Below are 25,852 nucleotides of genomic sequence, written 5' to 3' on the forward strand. Positions count from 1 at the left end.
CAACGTCATTGTCCAAATATTCAGTTTTGTGTAATTCCTTGAACTTATTTTCGGAAAAATGTTTTGAAAGCGAGAGGAAAAACATTGTTAAATTCTCTCAATAACATACATGTGATATACCCAGACAAGTGTCGTAGTCACCCCATGACTAAAAAAACTTTATGCCATGTCGGATAGTTTGGGGGAGGGAGGTTAATGGTCCTCCATCAGGGAAAAAATATTTCTGACCCCAAAAAATGGGTCTATCTGAGGCATATTTTTAGACTATGAATCAGGCTACAATTAAGCAGGTCTATATGGAAAGTTGTGCTAAACTTAATGTTGATACATTGTAGAATTTTCTGTTGTCATCTACTTTGAATAAATCACAACTACACATATAATACCCTTAGAATGTCATCATGTACAGCTAACAGGCAAACTTAAATGGAGTTTTTGCAGTTCATCTGCCCAGCCCCCACCCTACACAACTTCCAATCATGTACATACACAGCCCCTTTGGTAGTGTTGCTGGTATTAACAAGATTCCCAAATTTATTAAAGATAAGTCCTTTCCAACTTTTGAAATCTTCTTTATCACTTAAACAAAAAAATTGCTGTCGTAAGAGGGGAATAACAGACAGGATCAAAGAACAAACAAACGTTTTTTTCTTTGTAAATTTACATTTATTCCAAACTTTCTGACAAAGCTGTTTCTAGTCTAAGAAACTCATTGTTTTACCAGATTATGCTGAAAATAAAGTAACAAGGACAGCTTGAAATAAAGAGCACTTTCTTAAATTGTCTACATAATAAGCACACTATAAAATTGATGAATATGTTTATGGTTCATTTCTAAAGTTATAGTACCATTAGGTGTGCCTAGAGCATTTCTTAGGATGCTCACTGGGTGTATCCAGCTAACATGTGTATTGTTATGTTAATAAAATGTTAATCAGTTCAACTCGATCATTAAGGTGCAAGCCGCAGGTAAGAATGTCATATCAAATTTTGCCTTGCATCACTAGGGTCAGATCCACAGGGATAGTGTGGGGTGTTACCATCCCCCACCCCCCCCCCCTCCGTCGTCAATCTCCCACACACACACAAATGAAAATGGTAAAGTGGTTATTAGGACAACCATGCACAGAGACCTAAATATATATTTAATCTACAGCATAAACATGCCCCAGAATGCACCATTTCACATCTAAAACATGTGTTTGGCTGGGTGACACCCCCCACTCCTTTCCATAAATGGGAGTTAGCTTGAAACGTCACACAGCCACACTGACCCTTTTAGAATCCTGGATACACTCCTGATCATAAATAGAAATTAGGCACACCTCAATTTCCATATATTTTCTAAAAGACCTTGTATCAGACTACAAACTGCATATTTCTTTCTCAGTGATCCAGGAAAACTGACTTTCCTGGGGAATTAAAATATTGTTTGTGACAATAAATACAACATACTACCCAGAATACAATGTTGCAAAGATATACTTAGCATTGAAAGCAACACCCCCTCCCCCCCCCATACCTCTCCACTCGATATTAACCCCACCAGAACATAAACTACACACCAGTCTCAGACAGATGCTTAAAACTTCCATAAAGTATTGCAATCCAATCAAGTGATTGTTTCACATCAATTGTGTCACTAAGCCCCCCCCCCCCTCCACTTCCCTGCTCAATAACAGATCACTTTTAAAATCTTGCTTAACTCCTGCAAAGAAATGCACAATTTAGAGATTAACCAATACCATGGCATGTCTTTGTTGACTGTAAACTGATTTGCATACAAATGACAATAATATGTACATTAAGTCTTGAAAAGAAAGCAAGTGGAATAGCAGAGCAAAAAAGAATAAAGGTTAAAAGTGACCAAACCGTTTACATCAGTGGCGTGGGAAGGTCCTTTTGAGTGGTGGGGCTGAAGACTGATGGCTGGCCTGGGGGAGGGGTCTAAGGGGAGGGGGTGTCCCCCTCCCCTTTGGAATTTTTTGCATTTCCAGGTGGCCTCAGATGCAATTTGGTGCAATATAGCACACTTCAACACCCACTCCATTTTGTAAACTTAATTTTGTATTTTCACCTGACCTTAGATGCAATTTGGTGCTCCAAATAAGATTTTTTTCTCATTTCGAAATGAAAAAGGGGTTTTCAGACTTGCGAAGCGGAATGATACTTCCGCCCCTCCAAATTTTTCACTGGGGGGGCTGGCGCCCCCCAGCCCCCCCCCAGTACCTACGCCTTTGGTTTACATCAATTGGTAACTTTGCAAACAACAACTATAATGATTTGCAAACAACCTCTCCTCCCTCTCCCCATGCCAATTAACACTCCCCCAAGATTTCCATTAACAATTTGCCTTGCAATGTGACAAATGTCACAGTCCCAAATAACCGACACCACCCTCCCCACCAAATAAAAGTGATACAAATTTCAATCATTTAATTCTGAGCAAACTGCTGCCTCAATGAAATAAGAACAGATTTCCCAGCATTGTCTCATTTACAACTATTTCAGAGTTCTTTATATAGCCTAAACATGATCAATAAAAGTGTTAAATAAAAAAACAAAAGAAATGATAATAAAGAGTGCCAAGTTCTTTGCGGGGACAAGAACCGATGAATACAATGCAAAATAAATTAAAAATGAAATCATAGGATTACATAAGTGGGATAAACACAATTCCTGTAATGTTATTAGTCGCTTCCAAGTATTCAAAGTATTATTATTTTCTTATATATTGCTAGTGGTTTTTATCATACAGGGGGTGGTAGTTACTTTTTAATACCTAGTGCTATATATCTTTACAGTTAGTGTACACTTTTTTTTTTCTGACTTTACATAAATAAATTTAAAAAGAAAATGATTTTGATTACAAATGAAAGTGGACTACTTGAAATATTTCATATTTTGAAATTTGCTTTTCCTATTTAATGCTGCAGTGGAAAAGGGTGTATCCTATGACACTGAAATACAGACTGCTTGGAGTAAAACATATATGTTACTTTGCCATTATGGAGTAGATTGATAAAGGAATATACCAGTGGCTGACAATACGACCTTCATAGGGGAGACAACTACATTTCACCCGACTAGTTGGAAATTGAAATCTCCAGATTAAACCACTTGGTTGATTCTCATTACATTTCGCAACAGAATCATACAAATGACTAGTGCAATTTCAGTAATGTTCTGGATGGACTATGTTCTGTATGTATGTATGTTATGTATGTGTGTGTGTGTGTCTGTATGCGTGTGTGTATGCATGTTCAGACTATGGAGGCTATGGGTATCTCCTTGTGTCCTTTACTTACAGCAATGCCAATGAAAAAGTTTGTAATTTTTTCTATATCTAAATCATGGTTGGCCTAGGTTGTATCTTTTTATGATACTATTTTTCAAGTCTATACTTAAAAGATGATATTTACATTTATAATTGACAAGACTTTCTTGTGTATCAATACATGGTGTGTAAGCAACCGTTAATCAGTGTTCTGGTGATCGGAGGTGTACATTACAAACACAAAAAGCTGTTCTTAACATATTCTTTCTAACTCTATGAACAAGGGCAGGGCTTATCACATCTTGAGAAGTTATACTTGGTTCGCAAAACAACACCACAAAGAGTCAACATAGACATAACATACTTTCATACCCAGATCATCCAGATGTATCTATTTTGCATATAAGAAACAGGGCTAAAGGTTTTCTTTGTAGGAATTACTGAAGCTTATTAGTCTCCTACTGATGAGAATATAAAAAAAAGTTAAAATGTTTGTTTACTTCTTTATGTGTACCAGATCAAAAGTCACCTATGGGGACCTAATATCTTGTAAGCGAGTATATTTTTTTTCAGTCTAAAGCACTAATCGCAGCGTTAGGCAACATATTGAATACAAGAGATCATTGTTTGACAATGTCTTTTAACATAACTAAACATAAGGAAAGCTTTCCTGTGCAAACGACAAATTTTTTGGCTAGTAACAGAAAGAGATAAGGTGGCGAATTTTGTTTGTCCATCTACGGCACTGAGCAAGAAGAAACAGTTTCTATTTTCTACGGTGTATCCCAGAGACCATCTTCAGAGTTTCTTAGTTGTTGAGGGTCCGAGGGTAAGACTCCTCAGCTGTTTGGGGGCGAGAGGTTGCCTTCTCATCGGTGACAGTGCCTGTGGGAAGAGAAAAAACAAAAGTTTATGCTGCAGTAACCAGCCAACGACAAAATTCTGAAAATGGATTGTAGAGAGGCACTGGATAAAAAGTAAAAACATTGACTGAAATAAAATATTAATTTAATTAATTTGATAGATAAAAATGCCAAAATATAAATAATTCATAACAACTCGCGATAGCAGTTTTGGTATAAATTTCTCTATGCACCATGTCCCTACAAGGAAGAAAAACTAATTTCTACTGTAGATAAACTGTTGTAACACATACAAGATGAGTTTTGCAATAATGGACGTAGCTTTTCGTAGGCAACGGGTTGAAATTAATGACTCGAGTCAATGACACTTGCTCCCAATCATCGGTGAATTGGTGATGTTTACTGTGGACGCTTGTGCCTAATTTATGTTTTACCACTGATACGTGCGACATTCAGTGCAGAAACTCGGCAAACTACAAGAGAATCCAATGCGAGGAATAATGTTCAAAAGATTTCTGTAGCATTTTCTATGGCTCGGAATTTCCACTCTTATCAAATTCTGCGATCGTTTTGTAGAAAACAATAATAATCCATCTTTGTTGCACTTTAACAGTTAGTTTTGCAAAGCTTTTTGCTGATCAGAATATTTACTGAAGTGGCTTGGACCATAACAAAGTTCTCTGCTAGTATTTTTACCTTCAGTGTCATGGTACTTCCCAATCTCTTGTTTATCCTCCCCAGTTGCTGTGGTGTTATTTTGTCTCCTGTCACTATGGGGCTGAAGACAGTGGACACGCTGGACACGGCTCGGTTGACAGACCTCCGAGGGGTCTTGTTGAAAGAGAATGTCCTTCCGACCTTCTTGGTGGCTTTTTTAGCAGCTCTGTCAATAAGATAAATGAAGTCCACGAATGAAATGCCTACAATTTTCATTTCCGATCTGCCATTAGAAATTGGCTACGATCACGATCTTGACGTTTGGGTTTTTATTGGGGGGGGGGCTTAAACAAGTTTTACTGAATGCATTGATTCCATCTTTTATATTTTTGACACTAATATAGAATTTACAAATGCAGGAGATAAACAACAGTAATGAAGCAGCACATGAGAGTTTATTTAAATAAAAAATAAAAGTAAAAATAAATTAAAAATGATGTAATTTAATCAAAAACTCATAAGGAAAAAGGTGGATTACGCAATATATCAACTAAAAATGAAACAAGAAAAAACAAGTTTAATAGAACTGACTGTGGTGTCAGGAAAGGCTTAATGAAGCCCTAAATTTCAACTTGATATATTGCAATGTTTACAATAAATTTTGATACTTTAAGTTTTGAACTGAGACTGTACTGTGTGTTGCAAATCAGACATTTCTTGGAGGGACTGGGAACAAATGAAAACCGTGCAAGACATTTACTCTCAAATATTCGCATACCCCAAATGGATAACAATGACTGTATTGTTGTCACACTCACCTGACCGCTTTGTTTATTGTTCCCTGTTCGTAATTTGTCTTTGTTATTTCCAACTCTTCAGGGTCGATGGTACAAAGAAAATTATCCTAAAATGAAACATAAGACATAAGACAGTAGAAATATTGGAAATTAGAATGATAAAAAAAAACTATGCATATCTCATGAATATTTATTCCATTCTGCTATAAGGCTACCACTGTGATTGGTCAAATTCAAATCACAACTTGGTAAAAAAGCAAGACATACTTGAAAATGGATTAAAGACTGATTGACTGAGAGCTAAAAATACAAATATGCAGAAGAAAAAACCGCAAACGTTTGACACTGACCACGTCGGTTTTACAAGTCGCCGTGGCGATGTGATGACAGAGGGTTTTTAACCAGTCCGCCTTGGCTTCATTTCCGATCGTGAGAGCGAACATGTAGAGGCGATCGAGACGAGAAGAACTCTCCATTAGCGGTTTGCAGAGGAGTGCGAATGCACTGTGGCACGCTGTAGAGAGGGGGGAAAGGATATAAAATTACATCAAAATGCAGAGGAGTGCGAATGCACTGTGACACGCTGTAGAGAGGGGGAAAGGATACAAAATTACATCAAAATGCAGAGGAGTGCGAATGCACTGTGGCACGCTGTAGAGAGGGGGAAAGGATATAGAATGAAATCAAAATGCAGAGGAGTGCGAATGCACTGTGACACGCTGTAGAGAGGGGGAAAGGATACAAAATTACATCAAAATGCAGAGGAGTGCGAATGCACTGTGACACGCTGTAGAGAGGGGGAAAGGATACAAAATTACATCAAAATGCAGAGGAGTGCGAATGCACTGTGACACGCTGTAGAGAGGGGGAAAGGATACAAAATTACATCAAAATGCAGAGGAGTGCGAATGCACTGTGACACGCTGTAGAGAGGGGGAAAGGATACAAAATTACATCAAAATGCAGAGGAGTGCGAATGCACTGTGACACGCTGTAGAGAGGGGGAAAGGATACAAAATTACATCAAAATGCAGAGGAGTGCGAATGCACTGTGACACGCTGTAGAGAGGGGGAAAGGATACAAAATTACATCAAAATGCAGAGGAGTGCGAATGCACTGTGACACGCTGTAGAGAGGGGGAAAGGATATAAAATGAAATCAATATGAAAACTGGTTAGGCTGAATATTTTGAGCAGTGTATGATTCTTAGTGTTACTTACAAGATATGGAAGGTAAGGGTTGTTATTTATCCATTTCATTTTTCCATCGACTTTGCATTAATATTCAATGTTTGATTTTAGTGACTCACACATGGGAATCGGGTAGCAGACGATACCCGAGTTTTGAAACTTGAGACGTACAGAAAAATTGTGTGGACGTCTGTTACCAATGGTGTGTGCGACATCAAACTTTTGTATTGGTTTTACTGGTTGATAAAATGTATATCTGTCGAGAAACTGTTCATTTGATTGAAAAGACATTTCAGGAGCAAAGTGGCTTTTGTTGGGCTAAGATAAAGGACAATTTTCAATTTGAAAGTGTGAAACTTTCTTTGTGCTTACTGTTGAGGGCATACTTTGTTTTAAGAATCAGTTCAATTTTTGACATCAAAATCCAAAGGAAATGAAACATTGTGCAAAGAAAATTCATGAAAATCACCACATCATTTTTTTTTTTTTATTGACGACAACGAAACAGCCCTTTCTTTGCACTTACTCTCAGTTTCGTTGACATCCAAGACCCTTCTGATATGTGAAAGCGGTAACAGCTCGATGTGTTTGTGAGTCTTCTGACTCGGTTTTGTGGTCGTGTGTGGACTTTTATGGGAAGATGCATACTTACTCCTCTTCTTGCATATCTGAGAAAGATAAAAGACCAAATGAAAAAATTAAATCCCTCAAATTCCCCCTAAAAAATTAAAATACTGGGAGCTTTAATTCAAAGTTTTTCATGATTATATCCTTCCCCAAATTTAAATGCATAACAAAGTCTTGCCTCCAGTGTGTCTGAAAACAGTATCATAGAGACGCTACTGCCCTTCTCGGTGAAGTTATCTCCTTTCCCTGTATGGCTGTCGGCCAGCTCTATAGCTTCGATGCGCTGAATGAAAGTTCTGTGGGCGGAGAGTAAGTCCGCTGGGACGCCCTCTATATCGTTGATGATGTCAAACAATTGGGTACGGCACTCTGCCTTCCTCCTGTCCTCGTTGATGTGTCTATTTAAAGAAGAAGGAAAAATAAAGGTTATTATTTGGCAAGGTTACAAATGAAGAAGACTTAAAAAAAAATATGACAATTAATTTTTTTGCACGAAATGTGAAAATTTTCAATCATACCAAGGTGTAGTAGGATGGAGCTCCGTAAGGAAAGGTAATTCATGTGAAGTATGTTATGTAACATAACATCTATACATACTATCTAAACATCATAACATACTATCACCAGTGTGGACTCATGAAACTAACCAGGAATGGGGGGGAGGAGGAGGGAGAGGGGGGCAGCATCAGAGCCCGGACTGTACTATTGAACATCTCTTCACTTTTCGTCTAGTTTATACTTTAGTAGTTTCTATTTAAACCAAGGAATACTGGCCTGGTTTAAACTGTACTCATTTCTGCCACATAAAAGTTGAGGTTAAGATTTCTCAAATTTGTACTCCAAAAAATTGTACTAAAAATTGTCTGTACTTACTCTGCGACACCCTTCAAGGACTCTAAAGCCTTCTCCAAATGTTTGTGATCTGGATGACTGGTGTCTGTTCTCTTGAATAAATCTGACCGAGAAAATGACAAGAAATGAAAATATATTAAAACAGAAAAAAAATTCATACTTTATATAGATCACCCAAACTTAATATTCATCTGTTCTCCTTTAGAAATCAATTGACCACTTTCATTGATCAACAACTCTTCCTTTTTGCTAAACACTAGGTAATTCTGGATTCATACACAATCAGAAAATAAGGTGAGTATTTTACTGTAGTTGTATGATAATCCTGTCGGCCATGTTTGCAAAATGTTTAGACATTGCCTCTATTAGTTGATACTAAACTTGAATCATTCAGCTAAGAACTTCAACCCTCTGAGATTTTATTTTATTAAGAAAGTTTATCAACCCAAACCACTCACACAAAAAAAATGGCTTTGGGATTCTTTTTCCATTCTAATACGTTTTTTAACCCAAAACACTCACAAAAACCTGCTTTAGGATTCTTGTTTTTAATCAGTTTTTTAACCAAGAACCCTCACAAAAACATACTTTAGGATTCTTGTTTTTAATCAGTTTTTTAACCCAAAACCCTCACAAAACCTGCTTTCGTATAAGATCGGTGACTTTGTCAGCATCGTACAACGTTACCAAAGACTAACCTGAAAGGAGAAGGATCATGCTTGGCAGTCTCTGGACTGGACGAATCAAGAGTTCTGTAAGACCCTGCCTCCCGCACTCTGGTTTCGACTGACAAATCTGTGTGGTTGAACAAAAAAGCCATGAAAAGAGAGAAGAAATTTGTTATGAAATACCGGCATGTAAAGCGCAAGAAAAGATAAGTGATTGTTGCTCAATGTGATATAGAGACAATATCAGTTGAAGACATGTTGCTTCTGTTTTCGATTTGTGGAAGGGGAAAAGGGGAAGAATGTTGTACACAAAAATTTATGAGAAACAGAAATTCAGAATAAATATAATATTGTGATGTAAAATGCACTTAGCATTTTTCTAATACACTTTGACTATGTGAGTGCAGGTATTCTATGTTTGGAATAAGACCACTGCCTGACCCTCAAGACTGACCCTCAATGCCTGACCCTGAAGGCATATGTCCTAACATATTCCCCCCCCCCCCGACAGGTCATTTTCGATATGGTAACAGTCTACATGTTCTGATTCAAAGCAGTGGTTGGCAAACTGTCAGGCCCACCGCCCAGGATCTTCCGTGAGAACTGCTTCATGACCTAAAAGAAACCCCATTTCTGTCAGAATCGAACTCCATCGACAAGCTCTGAAAAATGTACATAAAATTTATCGGCATCTTGGAAAAATCCAGAGATTCACAGAGAAATTTTTGTGAACTGCTTTTAGGTCAGGCCCCATATTTTGCAGATAGTCGGACAACTGTATAATCCCTACCACACCCACATACACAATCGGGCATGGGTATAACTCGGTGATTAAAATAAGCCATCTTACCTTCAAGAAAGCGTGAAACCTTGGTAATTCCTTGTCACATTTCTGTATCGTGGACTTTGTCATTTCAAAGTAATTTACAAATGGAGGGTAGGCTTCTCTCATATCGTTAGCCTGAAAGGTTGACAAAATTTAAAAAAGATCAGAAAAGACGTTTCATCCAAACCGGTTGTACGTATCCTAGATCTACCGTGACATTTCAAGGATTCATAATGTTGTTGGTAAGCTTGATTAACTCTTCAATGAGACAAAATTTCACAGTTTGTTTCAACTTTTTCTCCCTGCTCCAGTCGTCGAATAACGTTTAGCGATGTTCAAAATTCCATGGACGAGTCTCGCTGAAGAACATGACCTTGCTTCCTGAATGTAGGTAACGTACACATGGAAGGTATTACGTAGTGCAAAATGAGAATCACGTTAATGTCACGTAACAAATGTTCTGTCGCCGATCAATAAATGTACACCCTCGTCAATATTTTACAATTTATCAATCACTTTCTACCCTCTAGTTACTTACGTGTTTGACGATTATCGCGCCGATGCTCTTCTCCTCCGAGAAGTTACGTAAGAGCTCCTCGAGGTCGACCTTTAACCTCTGATGCACGGCGCAGATGTCTGGTATTTTACTGAAGATGGTTTTGATGTCTCCTTTGGCTAAGATAGGTCCTCCTGTCTGCTCTTGTTCCAGTGGTTCTTTGAAAACCTGTCCAGAAAGAACAGGGGTCGTTGCACAATTTAACGTTGTCGTTATGTTGCAACAGCGTTACTTCCGCTATTGCTCATCTGTGTCTGAATTTTGCCAATTTACAAAGTCAATCTTTGCAAAAATCTTGATTTAATCATCTACAGCTCTGACAATATCGCTCAGTTTTCTGTTGCTAGATATATCCATAAATGTTATTACAAATAAATAAAGTCATATCACTTCTATAAATATTAAGGAAACACACTATCATCTTAAAAAAGAATTTACCTACCGATGAAAATAGGTGACAGCAAGCTTTCAATTTGATCTTCAAACAATTCAGTGGTGCCAGCAGATCATCTCTTCAAAACATCCCATCATTTCTTTGCCACCGCACTCATCCCCCCTTCCCTTCCTGTTACATTGCCTCTGCTCCACCTCCCTCAATTCCCCTCTCACCCCCCTCCCCCTTCCTCAATTCCCCTCTTTCCTCTCCTCCCACTGTAGGCCTTGTGAGAAGCTTTAGTGTAACATGCATTTTCTATCATCTTCTATTTCGAAAACACAACTGACACTGATATTTTATCATTTCCTCATCGTACTGACAATCAATCCAACTCATAACACCATTCTTCTTCTTCTTCATCCAAAGCACAAACTATTGTAGCTAAAAATATCATGAAAACTACAGGTGTCTATAAATAGCTCACTGTTAAAATGGTTTCCAGAATCTTCACATAGTTTGTCTCTGTCTGCAGCAATTCCATAGCAGTCATGTGACGCTTGGAGGTCGGCATGATCGACGTCTGCATGAGCGAAACATCCTGGGCCGTTCTACTCGGGGTGGACAACTCTGGGGTTTCTAAGAAGGCGAGAAGACAGAGGTTAGATTGAAAAGGCCGAACTGTGCAATGAAAAACTTTGACTAGACAGTCAAACAAACTAGTATTGTTCGTTTTTGTTTCAATGATCACCTTGGATTGCTGGTTTTGCACCAGCTTTACTTAACATGTTGAATATCCATCAACATAAAGATATAAGGATTGAGAGCAGGCAAGGCTATGTTTTTCAATTACTAATTTTTGGTGATGCTTGTAGCAGTTCTGCTCCCGTCACATCAAATGATGAAATTCAATGTTTCGATGGTTTATTTCACCCAAAAATTATCAGAAGTATTTCAACTGAAATTTTGATTTATAATTGTTGTTGATAATTTTACCAAAATGTAACAAAGGTTTTTCTCAAAAGATGATTGCAAGATAACCTCCCAGAGATTTTCAGCAAACGACTGTGTCGTCAGCGAGCTGAGTCATCAGTCCGTTCAATCCTAAAAGAAATTATTTTCTCGACACATACAAGAAGCAGGGCAAGAAATGTCATTTTCATTCACAATTTTAGTGTAGATTTGAAATTAAACAGGACTACCCAACCTAATAACTGGCATTTTTGTAAGAATTTAATGGATCTAAATTTTTACAAAAACAAAAAGAAGATTTGCTTAGCTTTTTTTGTTTAATTTTACTAACCTGCAAAGAAGGTATTGTCTGGTGTTTGGGTCGCATCCAGGATAGAAGAACAGGACACAGACATGGCATCCCTGGCACTTGACCGTCTCTTCCGAGGGGGAAGAGGAGTGTCCTGTTGGTCAGCGGTCTGGGATAAAGCCGCAATGCTGTCCTTCAGTCGCCTTTTTCTACCGCTATGGATGCTTGTAGGTGTCATCTTGAAGGCTCTGGGAGTCTTTGCCTAGATGGATTCAAAAAATGCTGTTATGATGGGAAAAAATGTGTTCTTGTCTTGTAGCGTATCAGCTAATTATGCAAAAAGACACCAAATATCGTGTGAGTGACTGTGGCGGGCATTCCCCAAAACAGAAGCAAAAAAAGCCACAAAAAAAAAAAGACAGACATTAATACAATACTGGTGACAGAAAAAAATGATGGGAAAGAAATTACTCACCATCTCAAATTTGTAGATGTGTTCATCAGCACATGCATCAATCTGAATACTTGCCCAGAACCACTGAAAATTAAAGATGAAAAACAGGTTTGTTTTTATTTATTTATGTTTTTTATTCAAATAAAACTACTGGGTACTTGCTTCAAAGACTCACTTCAAAGCATGAAATTGTGTCCCAACAATTTTTAGGAGTTTATAAAAAGATGACTTTTACAGGTAATAAGGCAAACTATTTCTAATTTTGTTACAACTATTTTCTCACCACCTTAATGTGTATGCTATATTTTAGAGCTATTTAAATTATTCACGGTAGAATGATAAAAATGTCTCCTCACCTCCTGTTTGACAATACGAGGACAGCAAATATCCGTTGTTAATTCCTTGATCACGTTTTCGTCTATGACGAGGTGGGTGCAGGTCGGGTCACCGACCGGTGAAAACGAACCACCTGCGAGAAGAATCGCAGAATGAGACTTTATAAAGTTGTCAGGTAAAGAAAATATTGACATTAGTTCAATTCAGGATTTGGATGCATTAATTACCGAGGGAGTTGATTGTTTTATTTCATTGAATATAATTGCACTGACATTGTTTTAGAATAACGACCTTGTTTACTTTCACCCAGAGAACATGAAATCCAAATGAGAACTCTAAAAGGGTTTCCACCGATGTGACTTTTTACGTATAAGTTTTACAATGTACCAACGATGTTATCTAACTTGGTATGATGAGTGCACTTGTTACACGGTTGCAAGATATATTCATAAAATTGTGTTCAACTTCAAGTCTACAATACTAATACCTGGATAAAGTATGCCAATGCTGCGTTTGGGTTTTGTAGAGAGATACAGAAAATTATATTGAAAACTATTAAGACATACAATTTCCCACCAAGAGTATAAACTTTTTTTTTGTTACATGAGCAAAGTATTAAAATTGAGATTAAAGACAACTTTCTTGTCATTTTTTAAATTTTTGTTTTAAATTTTCTCCTTTTTGATATTAAAGTTCCAACCTTGTGATGTGGTCTGGTCTTCCATATGTTTCTTTTCATCTTCTGTGAAACCGTGGAAGCTGAGAACCAAGTTGAAGAAGGGCGCAACTTTATACCGCGTGATCTGTTAATGAATCAAACAAAGATTGTTCCAGATTGTTACTGTGAGGACATCTGTTCATGTAAACCAATTCTACGTCAAGCATGCTAGGGAATAATTCATATTTGTAAACAAGTAACAGAAAACCGACTGGGAAATTTTAGACAATGGGAAAGAGCAGAGAAATTAATGGTTAGAACGGGATTGGAATGAGTGACCTCTACCAACTGAGCTATCCAGACCTTAGTTGGTGGTGCTCCCTATAAAGATGCCATTTCTTCCTGGGGGCGCTATTCAGAAGCCACAGAACCTTGTATACCATCTAACCAGGGATCACACCCCAGTTTGATTTGATACAACTTAGAAAACGGCAGGGACATGATTTCATGAGAAATTTGGCGTTGTTATATATGTATGTATATATATATATATATATATATAAAATCATATATGAGGTCATATGAGGTCACTGTTTCGATATCCTGTTCCAGCCATAGACTTCTTTGTTCTTATCCAGGGAATAACAATCATGATTATTCCCTGTCATAAATTAATCCAATATGAAAGCAAAATAGCTGTTTAAATACAGTAGCATCTATTTGACGACAGGGTTGAATGAAAGCACAGTGGAATACAGTCAGCTCCATTATTGCATGTTTGCCAAGCTTTCCGTTCCTTCCTTTTTTTTTTTTTTCATTTTCCATGTTTTTCACATAACTGTAACATGAAAGCTCAGATGTTGGCAAAATACTTCTCAAAAAGTTTGATTTTTAGAGAAAACCTTCTTAAGCAGAGAAAGGTAATGAGCTCCTTTTTTTGTATCAATTTATCCATCGTCTTGAGCCTTAACCATTCAGTTGTTGACCATTCTTGTTCTAATAAAATGGTATCTTGCAGTTGTATGTGTATATATATATATATACTGTGTATATAAATTGGTATCTATATTTATAGATACCAAGATCTTTCCATTGCTCTTTGTCTAATCATTTCCTTACCAGTTCCTCATCTGACCCAAGGTGGCCAAGATCTGCCCTTCTTTCCCAGATATGTTCAACCCAATCTCGTTTTACGATGGGTTTGCCTAGACTGACCGCATACTATAGAAAAGGGAAACATGAATGACAATAATTAAGGTAAACAAATGATTTGTTCTGCAAAATGATATGAAAGTAGGAAACATTTACAAATAACCTACATAGATTGAAAATCAATTGTTTCAATCTAATTTCTATATAATTTCTACCAAAAAAAAAATTGTTGCTATTTTCTCAAAATTTATCTGGTAAATTTCTTTATATAACTTGCAGACATAAATTTAATCCATACATGTAAATTGTTTTTTTCTTTAATTCATTCTTTGGCTTTAAAAATGTTAATGTCAGGAGCATGAAGTACCAATTTTTCTTTAATGGGATCATAAAATATTGAATTTCTCTTCCCCTTTCTCGCTAGATTTTTGAGTCTGGACATCACCCTCTCCGCATACGCCCTCAAATGTGTAAGTTCTGCTCTTTTTGGGCAGTAACATACGTACACAGGAGGTAGGCAAGTATTCAAGTCAATAATGACAGCTTTCATACAGAAGTACATCATGCCAACAGTTGTGAGTACATCAATAAAATTTTGTCTTTAAAACATTTTGCAAGGACAATATAAAACTTAAAACAGCTCTGTGTGTTCAATGCAAATACAATGCGTTTGTTTGCTGTTTCTGTTTTGAAACTATTTGCATTTGTGACATATGGGACATTTCAGAGGCTTTAACCATTACATAGATCTCGTAACTGAAATAGGTAACACAGACAAAAATACGGACAAAAACACAGACAAAAACACAGATTAAAACTTTTGTCACTTTTATATGAATGAGGTTGTATCTTAACTGATATACACTGTGACGTATGGGACCAGAGATAGTTGCTTGATTTTTAATATAAAATTGTGCTCAAAACTCACTGACTGTTAAAGCATTGAAGCAAAACTTCCACTAAATCACTAGAATGTACCTTACATAACATAGCCATCATGTGGCACAGTATCAACAAAACATATTTTATCTAATTTTTATGTAATTTACATGAAATATGAAAGAAACAAAGTGTGACGTATGGGACATGTGGCGTATCCATGGGACATTTTTTCCATGAGGAAATGTGGCTTGAAAAGTCATGTTTTTGTCTAAATTTTTGTGTCAAATAATAATGTTTGGTGCAAAGAAAGACAACTTTAGCACTGAAACTGATTTTGTAAAAAAAATTGTCTGCATGGTTTTAGTGCAAAATAGAAGGGAAAAAAAAATATATCATTCAAGAACAAATTTGTCAACTAATCACACATTTCTAGCTCAAAAACAACAACATTAAGTTATCTATTTCATTTTTTTTTTTTACGAAAATATTTTAAGGTTGAGCTGTATCTCGAAACACTACCATTCAATTTTTAACCTAGATCCAAGATACCTATACTACCAGTGCTGAAAAAAAAAATCAAAATATACATCTTGGCCAACTCCCTACAAGTAACATCATTTCTGTATCATTGGCTTTGTTTTCATGTGATATCATCAAAGCAATTTCTTCTACTTAGCTATCTGGATGGTTGCAATTGGAAGAGTCAACCATCTTCTGAATGCTTCGAGTGATTATGAACTGATGGTTGTGGGCATGGTAAAATCTGGTGCACTATTAACTTTGTGGGCAGAGAGAGTTGATGGTTGCTGCAATATTTGTCAAAGTATTCACGTTTCATAAAAGTGTGTATCTTTAAGAGACAAAAAACAAGAAGCGGGTCTGGTCAGGTTTTCATGGGTCGCAATATTCTTTAAACTTTTTTTTGTCTTGGCAAAGACAGTATTAAAACCAACAACTTTCTGTGTGTTCATTGCAAACACTTGCATTTTCTCACACTATTTATTTTTCTTTCAAGTTACAGTTGCGCAAACAGCGATAAAGTTTCTGTTTACTATAGAAAATCAATTGTTTTACAGGATTCTATTAAGGCATTGTTTTGATAAAAACTTCCTGCACATTCAAGTTCAATTATTAACAGGTGAATTTGAAATTGAACTACTTTTTTAGAAAGCGAGTCTGTTGTTTCATGGGTTGTGCCTCTTTCTCATCAAGTTATGCCCGGGTAACGAAAGGTTCCTAGACAGGTCTGAGACTTACAAACCAGAGAAAACACAGAGTTTCATGAAAGGAAGTTTATACAAATCGCAGCTTTACATACTGCCCCACGGTTGATATACAAAACAAAATGGCCGTTATATCCACTTTCACGACAACCAGCATTGTGATATAATGTATGAAATAAATCAGTTACTGCTTTTTTTTTCAATTTAATTCAAAGTGATTATATAACAGTAGAAAAATATTTAACTGTATAAGGGGATGTTTATTTTTTGTTGGTAAGATATTTTGAACAAGTGACTTCATCATCGAAATTCAATTTTTGATAGTAATTGCTGATGCGTCCTATAAAATTGATCAGTGAAAAAAAAAAAAAAAAAAATTATGTGTCGGTCAAGTGTACTATTTTATCGAGATAAAAAAAGGAGAATTTTCTTATCTCACCAGATGTTCAAACCAGCCATCAATATTTGAGTTTCAGAAGTATTTCTGTTTACTTACTCTACATTCACACACCCCAATTTCATATTGAGATGAAAAATGATCAATTGCTGCATTGGATTTATTTGATTGGTGTTATTAATTAAGACTGACATTAATATAATACAAGATCTCCTTGTCCTTAATGCCAATAAAAAGTGAATTGTTTTAACCAGATTCACCTGTCGAACAACTTCGACCGTTTTTTTCTCTTTCCATAATTTTTCTTTTTGTATCTTACCCTGTACTTTTGACCACTGGTAGAGTTAGCTACCAGATGAGTTACGCTTGATGTCATGTCCTTGCGGATGCTGCCCCCCATGTGATGTACCAACTCTCCCAATCTCTTCAACTGTTCCTTCCGGGTGAATCCCGTAAAGCAGACCACAATCGTGGTCATCTGCTGGCAAAATAGCGGCCTGTTGCAACATGGTAGAGCCTGGCATATGAAAGGGAAGGGGGAAAAAAATGTTTAAAAAAATTGATGTGATGTTGACATGAACATCCATCTTTGAGCATTGTGCAAAAGTCACAACGATTTACATCTTTGTGTAGAATTTATTGTTACCGATAGAGACTGCTGGGTCCGCTATATCCTGAGAGGGCGCTATCTTCTTTGCGGTTGGTAAAGTATTTTTCATTTGCTTAATTTCGAAACAAATAGCCAACATACTAAAAGTCAAAACACACACACGGTGAAATAAGTCATAATATTCACCAGATTTATTTATCTGAGTATAATTTTTTTTTACCCTGAATTACGTAGTTTTCTCATCCAAAATTTTTACATTTCGATGACCTGAAGTATTAATTCTGGGGTATTTCTGAAAATGAATTTTCTCAGAGGACCATAGAAAAAAAACACTGGTTTGAGAAATGAGCCTGAGAGAAGCAAAATATCACTATATATCTATACACCTAAATTGAGGAATGTGCTGGGTAGGCTGATAAGGTGCTAAACTCTAAAGCACTAAGGGTCCGTATACCAGACTAGTGTAAGATTGTTTGTCTTTAATAAATTTTCCCAGGCAAGATCGCAACCTTCGCCAGTCAAAGTCGGCCCGCAGAGGGATGCTGGACACATTTGAAAATGTGCTTTGCATTAAACATTCTCTTCACTTGAAATTTTTGTCAGTATCTGTGAATAAATGATTTGTAGCTCTTACAAAGAGAAACAAGAAAAAGACTGCTTCAGCTCCTTGGCCATAATGACTCGACGTCACTAAATCTTCCGTTGCCAGATGCAAAATTCACAAAATATCGTAAAATTCACATCTTCGTCATCTACAAAATGCTACAATAAGGATGTGGATATGACCTGAGGTTGTCAAAACTTTACAGCAATTTTTTTTTAAGCAATCATTCTCAACCACCAGGAGATTATTTTTCTATAAAAAGTTCACATATTTGCAAGAAAGAAGACAGTAGGACTGATCTCTTTTACCTAAAAAGTGGCCAGAGTTGATGCAGTCTGTAAAATGACACTTACCTCATCTTCTTCGGCTTTCTTTAGAATGATGGGAGGGCCCAGAATGCGAGCACCGTTCACGTGAAGATCCGTAAACTCGTAGCTCTCAAAGTCGTCGACGACGTGAACAGTCTCGCAGGATCGGTCCTTGAGAAATTCTTTCCCCGTCTCAGAGGACACGTAGGGCATTTTCATTTTCTGAGATTGGAAAAATAGTAGTTGTGCTTTATAAATGTATGGCAAATGCAAAGTGTAGTAATTTTAGTCCCTATCACAAAGCGTAGTGCAAATTAAGGATTGAGAGGGCCCAATTTTTTTATTAGAGCGAAGTTAGAAATTGCCTTGAATTTTCATTGTTATGTCAGGGTAGCACGGGTGATTTCTTTGGGGCACGGGTGATTTCTATTGGGCACGGGTGACTTCTATGGGGCACATGTTGATTTCTATGTCAGTACAGCAAGTGGTTGGGGCCAAAGATGTTAGATTGGGCCCTCCCACTAACCAGTACTCTATCCAATTGACCAGAATTAAGGAGGATATTTCCCCGGAATGTTGAAATGCAAAAATGACCACTGATATGAAATTGGATACTAAATTTTTTTGGTTGCAATTATAATATCTTGCCAAAACAAAAAAAACTGTTGTGTCATAAGTACAGTGGAAACCATCTCAACTAGCTCTATACTACAAAATCTGCAGGAAAAAAAATTAAATTGATAAAAAACATTTATTTTTTATTGATTAACTGAATCAAACATCTCAGATATTTTGGTACGTAATTACCTTGAGAGCCTTAAGAACGTCATCCCGTCTGGCGATTTCCCCGACCAAGCAGACTTGAGCATCAAGAGCCATTTCCTCTGAAAAGAACACAGAGAGTGGACGTACACTGTTTAACTGAAATTGAAACGTGATACTATGTATGTATGTACGTATGTATGTAGGTCTGTATTTTAGATCCTCCTGCAAGCAGGAACTGGCGATGATCTAAAAAGAACTGTCAACGATACTTTCAATTTCGATACTCTGAAAACAGTCGACCTTGCTGCTTGTTTCAAAACTGTGGCAATGCTCCTATGCCACATGGAGAAAAGCGCAGGGCTATGGCATATACATGTGTATATGCCATAGAGCATACAGATATGTCTACATATATGTATTTATACAGTTGCACGGAGGAGAATTGAACTTGACACTTATGTCTGCCATTCAGCTAATATTTGCTTCCATTTGTCATGTTTCTTGCAATTATATTCCCAAAACATCACAGAGCTGCTGTACTTGTAACAAACTGGTATTATATTTTTGTCAAGAAAGTTACGCCAGCCTCCCCCCCCCCCCCCCGAAGCCCAACTTACAGTACACACATCATGACCAACAAATATAAATGAGTTGTTGAAAAAAGAAAACTTGTAAAAAGGATAAAATGTTCACAAAAAACTGTGTCTCTACAGCTGTAGATATACCTTGAGGTCTCAACTAATCTTACCAAGAATTTGACCATTTTGCCAAACTTTCTCTTTCCTATATTAAAGCCTTACATTCAAATTGAAATGATTTTGTAACCGCAAGTCTGAATATGTTCATATAAATTATGTATGTAATATAAAATAATACTGTAGTGTGTTCATTTACAGAAATAAGTTCATTGAAAGAGAATAAATAAGACAAAATTTTAACTAAAGAAAGAGTTATTTAGTAAATTTAAACAAAACAGTTTAATCTATACAAGATATATAGAGAACGTGTGAATGAAAAGAAAAGTTATGAAAATTGTTAGAGATTTTACGTGCTGGGAGTCTAGAAAGATGTGATACAATTAACATTGATTCATGCCAAATGTAAACAACTGCTTGTCTTTGTTTTGTTGAGTAGATGTAAATGAAATATTGAATTTGTGCTAACAACGGCCAGCATAAGTAGGAAATCATTTAAACTGTCAAAAGTGTTCAACAAAACCTTTAAAGCGGGAAAATGAATTAGTAAATTTGGCGATAAAATGAATCAATGGATTAGAAAATATCATGAGTATGAATTATGAAGAAAATATAAACAAAGGAAGATTGGATGGATTCAGCAGCTTATGAATTTGAATATGTTCCTTCGTAGAGCAAAAAGTATCAATCCAAGTGATAGGCTTTACAATCATTGTGGAAGGCTGTGGCTTGAGGATTAACCTGGCACTTTTTCTCATCTCTTAATGTTAATAATATGACTACTGTAGTTATAAGCAACTGTGGAATGAACTGGAAGACTCAAGTTACCATGTAAACGTTCCAAATTAAATCTGTTTTGGAGGTTTTTTTTATTGAAACTCTATATACTGTAGTCATGCTTTAAAACCATGGGGAATAGCACTGTACATCTGGTTTTTCCATGCCAGCACCTAAAATAGTGCATCGATTCATTTAAAAAAAAATTCAAACCAAGAAATTTTGAGGTCTATTAAACACTTACACACTATCATTCTTTCAAAGAAAGAGGTTATAATTAATTCAGCAAAGGTTGTTAAAATTTGGTTAAAATTACAGTGTTCTGATTCTTGTGCTTAATACAGCATTTACTGTTTAGTCTTCGAAAAGTTGTGTTTTTAAATAGACACCGTCTGCTTCCCGTGTTAGCATTTAAAACCGAGTAGCTACTGTATGTACGGTACATTAACTGACACACCTGGGGACCATAAAAATGACACATTCCTATATCCAGCTGCTTACCTTCCATGCAGGTTTCCTGAGAGGACGACAACCATGCTACCGAAGTTGAAGAACAACTTGTATCAGCTAAGGAGCAAGACATTTTCTATCTGCTTGTAACAGCTGCGATGGTATGATATAAACAGCAAACAAAATAGAAAATAAAGAGAAAGCAAAAATAATGAAAGATGGAACAAAAACAAAGACAGATGAACAGGAAGCACAGCAAAATCACAGCAACACAGAAAGGGTAAGCTCTCCCCTCCCCCACCCCCTCCCCCACCACCCACACATCTATCCTCTTCCAAGCTCTTATAGCATCATAGTAGGATAAGGCTCACAAACCAACATGATTCTTATCTTTTGGTGATATGTAATTAAATTGCCATTTATGTAAGCCTAAGGTATGAAGGATGGCTGCGTTCATATTCCCTTCAAAGCTGCAATGGAATGTCAAGATAAATGATGTGACAGATTGATGATGACTGTTCAATTGGTGGCATTGCAAGCAGATTACGAAAAGTTGAAGCTTCTTTAGAAATGAATGTAATTGAAGTAGCAAGTACTGTATCAAGTCAGAAATACACAGTATATATGTCAGTAAGAAAGTATTTAATGCCTCTCCATCTGTATTTGGGCTAGCTAGGAAAGTCTGTTAAAAGCACATGATGATACGCTTTACAAATTTGACCATATTAGGAAGTGAGTGTTGCCAACACCCTCAATTGGACTAATCTTTCTTCTTCTTCTTCTCGTCTTCTTGTTTTTTTTTTTGGGGGGGGGGGGGAGTTGTAAGAAGTCATTTACTTTAAGGCAGAGTCGAGTCATTGCCAGAGATAGCTCTTGAGTTGAGTCATCATCGACTCGTTATGACTTGTTATGACACTCACTTGTATTTTTTGTTGCCTTTGCAGATGACTCTTAATATTCCAGCGATTAGATTAAATTGATAAAAAATGACTTCTTCCACTTTTCACACATTCATTTATCTCTTTACTGTAGTGTCATATTTCTCAGACATTGATTGTGTACTTACAGTGTGTTTAGTCAACAACTGCTAATGTACACCTGCACGTCAACACTGACGATCAATGTAAAAATTTATATCACTTACTAGATTCGATCACTCAGTACATGTACCGTATTACTATAGATTCGATCACTTGTTACTTACATTACACTGCAACATATTACGATGTAGCAAACTATTTGTTTTAGAACTCGACACGAATTGCATGTTGACTAGACAACATATTTAAATTAATGTACACACAAAACTGAGCCATTTATTGATACAGTGTAGGGTATGCCCATCCTCATCATCCTTATGATGTTGAAATGAGTAGTACAGTGTGGCAGGTGTATTTTAATGATTAATGTTTAAAAATGTTTAAAAACTGAAAGGTTTCCCTTTCATAGACAAAACACAGTATTACTTACAAATACCATACACTTGCAGTACACATTTAAGTCACATGTATATACACACAACCTTTAGGATCACTGTAAGGGACTATTGTAGATGAATTACTGTCCATATAATCTGATTTTTTGATCATAACAAAAGTTCAACATCATCTAAATATTTGGATAAGAGCTACTGTACAGTACGTACATGTACATTCATGAGCATTACAGTAGGTATCCACTTTGTACAAGCCTTGTAAGAGGGCTACGGTACCCATGGGAATAATTTAGCATGTATCTTTTTTTGTGTCTCAATTTACAAACAATGGCAGAGCGTCCATACAGTCAGAGGGGGCCACTTTTTACTTATTCGCGATAATTGACTTTTTTATTGCGCTCTCAAATACCTATTGACATTTGTCACATTTGGTTGGTGTAATTTTCTGACAAAATGTCGATGACACCTACTTATTCTTCGTTTATCTGCAAATTAGCAAGGCCCGGAAAAGGTCAATTCCGGCGATTTAGGGAGTATCTTTACTCAAAAATTTCTGTACACTCCGCGCCAACCTGTGGTGGCGCTCCGCTTAGATAGTGTCGAAAGCGCCCCTACAGACCATTCTCGCCACCCCTGACCAATACCCCTAGCTCCACCACTGTTTACAAATTTCGGTACTGGTAAAAGACTGTAACTAGTACTGTTCAATTTGTCACTAGAAAACTGTTATGCACACGTAGTATGCATTTGTGTAGCAATTTGCCTATTTTTGTATATACAGTTAAGCACTATGTGATACCAGATAAAGTATATGTCGTCACCCTGTAATAACAGGATTGAAGTGACAGGTAACAATAATACAAAGTTGCAGACAATAATTTAAATGAAGCAACATTTAATCTAACTCCCAGTCATCTGTCAAGCAACCTTTTTCTGTTGAATATTCATAACTAATCTCCTTGACAATGATGACATAAGCCCATAACCCCACAGCATCATCTCATCTGGCCAGTTGCAAAATTTTATTCCAACTAACACTTTCGAAACTTGTCTAGTTGTATTTAGGATTAATACATATGAAAATTTAAGAAAAGTATCTTGATGACTACATTTATAGTCCGAATCAAATGGGATAATATGTAAATTTACTAATGAATAGTACTGTGCTGTAAGAAATATTTATGTGAAAAGTGAGAAAGTGCCCTAGCTTCACCAATTACAACCATGCATGCTTGGATTCATAGTGAATTTGGTGAAGTATCTTCAGTAATGGACCTAATTATTACGACAAAGTAGCAACCAAAACCAAGACGATGAGATCTACAGTATCTAAAGGACTGTACACGTTGAGTGAAAATATGAAGACTGATGTAAATCTGGTATAATACAGCAAAATACTGTACACATTACACACCCAAAAGGCTACACAAGGACAGAGATGTGTAGCAGATTTTGCGTATGTACAGGTAGATTATAATACTAATTAATTATATATATACTGTAGTATCTCTAATGTACTTTAGTTAGGAACAAAGTTCATAAACGTTATAAACTGCTGCATAAGATGTAAACAGTACTTAGCTCAGATTCTCTAATCAAGTTTTTAACATTTCAACCCTTAATATGCTGCAATAATTGTTCAGCAACACAATGTTGAAATGAAATCATTTGAAGAAGTTCAAAATATCTATCGGGTACAGTAGGATTAGCCTTGAAAAACACTATCATAATCAGCATATTTACACTTACCAAGGAAATCAATATTGACAATTTCTGTGTTTTTATAGCAATGAAGCACATCATTTCACCTCACTGCATTAAAAAGATAACTCTAACATAATGACTGTTACTTCAAAATTATGTTTTGTAGTACACTGTGAGATAACTGAAGATGACACAGTTTAAAAAATAAATCATTGAAAATTCAGAAATGCTCTGAAGCGCATTCTTTGTTGAACATAAAGTATTGATCTACTGGGAATTTGAAATTCTCAATGGCAAATGACTTACTGTTCAAATTTTGTTTCACCTCTTCATGTATGGTGGATTTGAATTGGGAAACCCTGCGACTCAATTTAAGTTTGACAAATGTTGCCACCCTCTGTACTTACACTACAGATACAACTGTAGTTTGAAGGCTGAAGCCTCCATGGTTTCATACAAGTAATGGCTATGACTCTGAAGCCTGACCTATAGCACACAGAGCATTTAACCTAAGTTAGGCCTAACAGAGACCAAGCCTGGTTAAAGGCCTAACAGTAATATTAATAACTAACACTCAGTACAAACAGATGCCATATACAGTACAGCCTCTAGCCTAGACTAACTCGTTGCATGCAAAATATTGATTCAGGACTAACCTAGACATAGAGTTAATTGTTAGCGTAGCCTAGGCCAATAATATGATTAAGTAAATGACTGATGCTACTGTGCAATGTACAAAAAGTGTAAATACAATCCCGTTCATTTAGCTCCAATACCACAGTTCTGCTGTATATAACTTAAGGGCGTAATACCTACACTTTGTTAGGCTAGTACAAACCTAATAAATACAAGCCTAGCCTAGGCCCAATCAACGGTAACGACAACCTAGCCTAACGTTAGCCCTAACTCATGCAACGTTCTTTACAAACATGTACACTTCTAACGGTACAACTTTCATAACCCGAAATTCATTATTAGCAGGTACCAATGCGCATACTTTTTTAAACTGTCGAAATTTTTTCACAAAGAATCCATCAATTCGAACAAAACGTGGACTGATGTCGATGAATAACCTGGGTTTTCAAATTTCGTGTTCACCTGGTGACGTCATACATAAACAAAAATTTGAATGAAAATGCATATTCATTACTATACGGATGCTCATAATTATCTCTGTTTCAAATAAATTTATAGCACTATACACAGAGACTGGAAACCATAACACAAAAACAGTAGAGAGCGTTGATTGACCTTTTCCACTTGTAGAAAGCATGATGAATGTATGACTAGGGTACTTTGAAGAACTATATCTGCTTCCAATTCTTATATTATTATTATGATTATTATTATGATTAATATTATGATTATGATTATTATTATTATTATTTGCTACATACTTTGCATTTTGAAAAATGATTGAAGAAACCATTTGGTATGTATTCCCTTTTCCCCCT

At 36.4% G+C, this 25,852-nt stretch overlaps 1 protein-coding gene across 3 annotated transcripts; it reads right to left on the reverse strand.

The window, feature by feature from the left end:
* Positions 1-643: 643 nt before the first annotated feature.
* Positions 644-25,544, reverse strand: LOC139974913 (protein ECT2-like). 3 transcript variants are annotated; one of them, XM_071982461.1, is made up of 21 exons: positions 25,396-25,524; positions 21,311-21,412; positions 19,380-19,456; positions 18,618-18,794; positions 17,370-17,567; positions 14,516-14,617; positions 13,439-13,541; positions 12,759-12,871; positions 12,424-12,486; positions 11,991-12,210; positions 11,175-11,326; positions 10,297-10,482; positions 9,783-9,893; positions 8,963-9,059; positions 8,286-8,367; positions 7,591-7,810; positions 7,312-7,453; positions 5,945-6,108; positions 5,616-5,701; positions 4,837-5,023; positions 644-4,162 (listed from the first exon to the last, which is right to left on the reverse strand). In XM_071982461.1, exons 2-21 carry the CDS (start codon positions 21,390-21,392, stop codon positions 4,076-4,078), a joined length of 2,649 nt encoding a protein of 882 aa, XP_071838562.1. In that variant the 5' UTR covers positions 21,393-21,412; positions 25,396-25,524; the 3' UTR covers positions 644-4,075. The 3 variants fall into 3 exon arrangements, with proteins under 3 accessions (XP_071838562.1, XP_071838563.1, XP_071838565.1); XM_071982462.1 differs by lacking the exon at positions 21,311-21,412 and having other exon boundaries at positions 25,396-25,544; XM_071982464.1 differs by lacking the exons at positions 644-4,162; positions 4,837-5,023; positions 5,616-5,701; positions 5,945-6,108 and adding an exon at positions 6,666-6,721 and having other exon boundaries at positions 25,396-25,525.
* Positions 25,545-25,852: the final 308 nt, after the last annotated feature.

Source organism: Apostichopus japonicus, chromosome 10 (genome assembly GCF_037975245.1).
Source record: "Apostichopus japonicus isolate 1M-3 chromosome 10, ASM3797524v1, whole genome shotgun sequence".
In the NCBI taxonomy this organism is placed as follows: Eukaryota; Metazoa; Echinodermata; class Holothuroidea; order Aspidochirotida; family Stichopodidae; genus Apostichopus; species Apostichopus japonicus.

Excerpts from the sequence above, each read along its gene's own strand:
- LOC139974913 (XM_071982461.1), bottom strand. The coding sequence starts at position 21,392 with ATGTCTTGCTCCTTAGCTGATACAAGTTGTTCTTCAACTTCGGTAGCA. Across the intron at positions 11,327-11,990 it reads AGACAATACCTTCTTTGCAG|AAACCCCAGAGTTGTCCACC; the intron begins GTTAGTAAAATT and ends TCGCCTTCTTAG. Across the intron at positions 9,060-9,782 it reads GGTTTCACGCTTTCTTGAAG|ATTTGTCAGTCGAAACCAGA; the intron begins GTAAGATGGCTT and ends TCAACCACACAG.